Source organism: Marmota monax, unplaced genomic scaffold (genome assembly GCF_021218885.2).
Source record: "Marmota monax isolate L192 unplaced genomic scaffold, Marmota_monax_Labrador192_F-V1.1 WCK01_AAM20220418_F8-fsc00103, whole genome shotgun sequence".
Classification (NCBI taxonomy): Eukaryota; Metazoa; Chordata; class Mammalia; order Rodentia; family Sciuridae; genus Marmota; species Marmota monax.
Genome location: NW_026694286.1, coordinates 3,254,780 through 3,256,895, shown reverse-complemented (window position 1 = coordinate 3,256,895; position 2,116 = coordinate 3,254,780). Strand labels below are relative to the sequence as shown.

Below are 2,116 nucleotides of genomic sequence, written 5' to 3'. Positions count from 1 at the left end.
TTTAAAGATCAAGTAATGTCTTTAATGAAGAGAAACTACAGCTCCAAATGTAAAATGATTTTTACTCAAAAATAGGGAGCTAATACTCTTCCATATAGCATAAGGGAATAAAACCAAGTGGACATAACTCAAAGACTCCACCATACATACCTATTATTATTAACATTATTTTGCTAGGAATCATACACAGCTTCTACAGAAATACAACAAAATTGCCCAAGATTGGTTTTCTTTCTAGCTTTCTAAGTTGTGTGCATTAAAAAAAAAAAGTGAACACAAAATAGTCATAAAACAAGAATCAAATATGCACAAGAAGCATTAACAAGACATTAGCCTATGCATGGGAGTTCTTTTTTTCCCTCAGAACACAAATGATGTTCCTGAAGACACAAATCTTGTTTAATCATTTTTGTTTCTTCTGTAAAACCAAGTACTGTCTTAGGCCTTACGCATTTGTTAAGATTATGTGTGTGTGTGTGTGTGTGTGTGTGTGTATGATATATATATATATATATATATATATATATAGAGAGAGAGAGAGAGAGAGAGAGAGAGAGAGAGAGAGAGAGAGTAGGGGACAGAGGGATACGTTTTTAAGTAAATACCAGTCCAGTGCCTGGATTTCTTGGACCAAAAGGCACCATCTGCAAGGCTTCTGTGAAATAAAATGTGTAAAAACTATATAGTTCCAGACATACATGTTAAAAATCGGTCACCAGGCACACTAACCCTTAGAAGTTGCCTCTTTGGCCTCAGCTATCCCAATCAGTGTGTGGACCCTTCTTGGCTGTTTTTCAAAGCGGTCAGAAGCAGTCTTCAGAGAGGACGACTTGAGTCTGGAATGTCTATTTAAATTCTTACAGATCAAATAACGTCTTTAATGAACAGCAAACCTGGGTTGTAGCTGGGTTGCTGGGAAATGCAAAGGCATTGGGGCTAGCCAGAACATTTGGCGCCCAAGTTTCAGACAAGGCCAGGATCCCAGAGCTACTTGTCAAACAAAGCCAAGCAGGCCCAGGTTCGTGGTGCGAGCAAGGCTAGCCCCGGGCCGCAGCTGTCCCTCCAACACGGGGAGTCCCGGCCGGACCGTTTCCTACCCATTGCGACCAAAGGCCCGCTTCAGCGCGTCCACAAAGCGCTCATACTGACCCAGGATGGGGCTCTCCCTCTCGATGTAGGGGACCACCCACTCCTCCGCCGGCCCAGAGAGGCGGCTGATTACAAATGCCACCTTTAGGGTGTCATTCGAAAATCTGGTTTCGAAGAAGTTCACGTACGATGCTGCTTGGATCAGAAAGTCGGGGAGCCGAGCGGGGTCGCCGTTAAACGTCTCAGGAAAAACCACCGGGCAGGTGGGCGGACGCACCTGGGCCAGCAGGTTGGCTTTCTCGCACAGCAGGCGCCGCACCTGGTCCATGAGCTCGTTGTTTTCCCTGCGCAGAGCATGGTTCTGGGTCAGCAGATCCTGCATCATGACTGCCAAAGCGTCCATCCCAGGAAAGCCTCGGTAGGCCTCACTCCCTGCCGGGCTCCGACCCCGCCGCGGCGTCGCCGGAAGTGAGTCCTCGGGGGGTGTGTCCTGCCGGCAGCACGGACCGCACTCCGCGGAATCAGAGGGCCTAGGCTTTAGGACGGCGAGGAAAGGTCTCCTGGGCTAGTGGAGGGGGAAGTGGGAATCGGGGACGCTGGAAGCGGCGCACGGGAGCAAGAGGAGGAAATCTGGGGAACCGGGGAACGAATCCTTTGGCCCTAGGGCCGCGCTCGGCGGAAGAATCTGACTGCGTGGCGGAGTACTCTTACTTCCGGCATTCTCCGGAAGCGGGGCGGGTCCGCAGATGCTTAAAGGGAAAGGCAGTCACACGGTGGAGTGAGGCTGCGGTTTCCCGCTTGCGCCCGGTGATATGTAGTAGTCATAATATTTATGGCATTCGTTCGTTGCTCTGAGGTTTTATTTGTTTTTCCCAAGGCCTCCCAGCAAAAGAGGGAAATTCCAGCGAAGCCCTCTGTGCTTACGTAGACTATTCCCAGGGCTCCCATTCTGACTGGGGGGACTCTAGAAAGATTGCGCAGAAGCACAAGGAGCTGCTGTCATTTACAGAGTGCCCCTTCCGTGCCC

At 49.6% G+C, this 2,116-nt stretch overlaps 1 protein-coding gene across 1 annotated transcript; it reads right to left on the bottom strand.

Moving 5' to 3' along the window:
- Positions 1-1,795, bottom strand: LOC124108902 (protein LDOC1). The gene has a single exon (XM_046467433.2). The coding sequence runs from the start codon at positions 1,490-1,492 to the stop codon at positions 1,094-1,096; it is 399 nt and encodes a 132-aa protein (XP_046323389.1). The 5' UTR covers positions 1,493-1,795; the 3' UTR covers positions 1-1,093.
- Between the last annotated feature and the right edge of the window lie 321 nt (positions 1,796-2,116).